The sequence below is a fragment of the Eurypyga helias genome, unplaced genomic scaffold, assembly GCF_000690775.1.
Source record: "Eurypyga helias isolate BGI_N326 unplaced genomic scaffold, ASM69077v1 scaffold16128, whole genome shotgun sequence".
Classification (NCBI taxonomy): Eukaryota; Metazoa; Chordata; class Aves; order Eurypygiformes; family Eurypygidae; genus Eurypyga; species Eurypyga helias.
Genome location: NW_010265180.1, coordinates 15,272 through 16,774, shown reverse-complemented (window position 1 = coordinate 16,774; position 1,503 = coordinate 15,272). Strand labels below are relative to the sequence as shown.

Sequence of the window (1,503 nt, the reverse complement as noted above, 5' to 3'; positions counted from 1 at the left end):
AAGCAGATGTGGCCAGCTGCTGGCCAGCAGATCCCTGCCCTCTCTGCAGCACCTGTGCTGCAGCTGGGCCACTGGCATTGGTGACCTGCTCAGCCTAAACGAGGGCTAGAGAAAGCTGGGATGTGCACAGACCCCGGTGACTCTCCAGAGAGCAGAGTCATCCAAGCTTTGCTGGAGGAAGATGCACAACTTGGGTCTAGTTTTTAACATCTGGGTAAGAGGAAAAGAAGGTTGTTAGGCTTCCTTTTTTTTTTTTTTTAAAGCAGGAACTTTCCTGTCAAGGGTTTTTAATATATTTATTTGAAAACAAGGTTTTGTGAAAGAGTACACTAAATAGCATATATCTGTTCTTCAGCCATAAAACACGGACTATTAGCTTTAGCTCAGCACAGATGGGGGCTGCATGCACTGAACAGCACATCTCGATAAGAAGGTCTTCATGTCTGTCTTTCTGATATCAAGCATAGTGTCGTCTTTAGAGGACACGATCCTGGAGGAGAGGGAGAGAGAAACCAGAAAAGCAAACATGTTTAACTAAGGTTTCTTGTGGTTGGCCCCACGCACTCACCCCAGCCTGCCACTGATGCAACATTTACAGATTTTTAGCAAGGAGTTTGTTTTCCTGCCCATCCACCAATTCAAGTGCATAATCTTTGCTCTTGGGAGCACTGGGACATGCCAGCCCATATTTGGAAATAAAGCAACTGGGTTTCTGCCTCTCAGTGAGAAACCTGGACATCGGGTCAGGCACTTTAACCAAGGAACCTGAGAACCGCACCATTCCATGCCTAGAGCAGAGCTACCAGTATCGTTATGTCGGGCTGAGAGTGCGCGACAGAGCCCGTGATGGGAGTGACTTTAAATTCGGCTAAGAACTGCGGCGAAGACAAGACAACCCCAGAAAGCAGAGCAGTAGTTCTCTTTCAACCAATCCTGCCACACTGAGGTCAAGTAGATGGCAGCTTCTTTACATAAACCACTTGCCCCTCTGGGACCATCTTTCATGAGCTGATTATTCCCAGCTCAGCTGTTGCCTGTGACCCCGTGCACTCCTCTAGCTCTGCCCAGCGAGACTCTATTCAAGAGTAGCCAAGCCTGTGAGATAAGAGGCCAGATCCGGTATGACTGCGGGTCAGGCCTGATCTGGAGGAGCGGACTTGTCTCTATTGCTGCCAAACTCTTCAAATCGGGATGCAGATGTTTCTGAGGCCGTCGAAGAGCTAACACAAGAGTGCTGGGGGCTGATAACTGCTTCACTTGATCCAGAGAGGCTTTTTCTTCACTGGGATTAATAAAGGTGACTGCACACTACACTGTACCTCAGGTCTTAATCATCAATGTACTCGAAGGGCTCTGGTGGTTCAGGTTCCTGCTCCTCTTCCTCAATCTTTGGACCGTGAGCTGCCACGGGTTCAACCAGCTCCTCCATATCCTCACTGGTGTCCTTCAGAATGATGATGCCTCCGATGGAAAGCTGCAAGACAAGTGCAGTGAGCATCAGAG

At 48.8% G+C, this 1,503-nt stretch overlaps 1 protein-coding gene across 1 annotated transcript in view; it reads right to left on the bottom strand.

Annotated features, from left to right (window-relative positions):
* Nucleotides 1–275: 275 nt before the first annotated feature.
* The window catches only part of LOC104513326 (26S proteasome non-ATPase regulatory subunit 1-like), a gene marked incomplete at its 5' end in the record, with an annotated part of 14,620 nt that continues 13,392 nt past the window's right edge, over nt 276–1,503 (bottom strand). The window contains 2 exons of the mRNA XM_010156647.1: nt 276–490; nt 1,320–1,474. Coding sequence (XP_010154949.1) covers nt 1,328–1,474 — 147 coding nt within the window. The remainder of the gene's footprint in view (nt 491–1,319; nt 1,475–1,503) is intronic.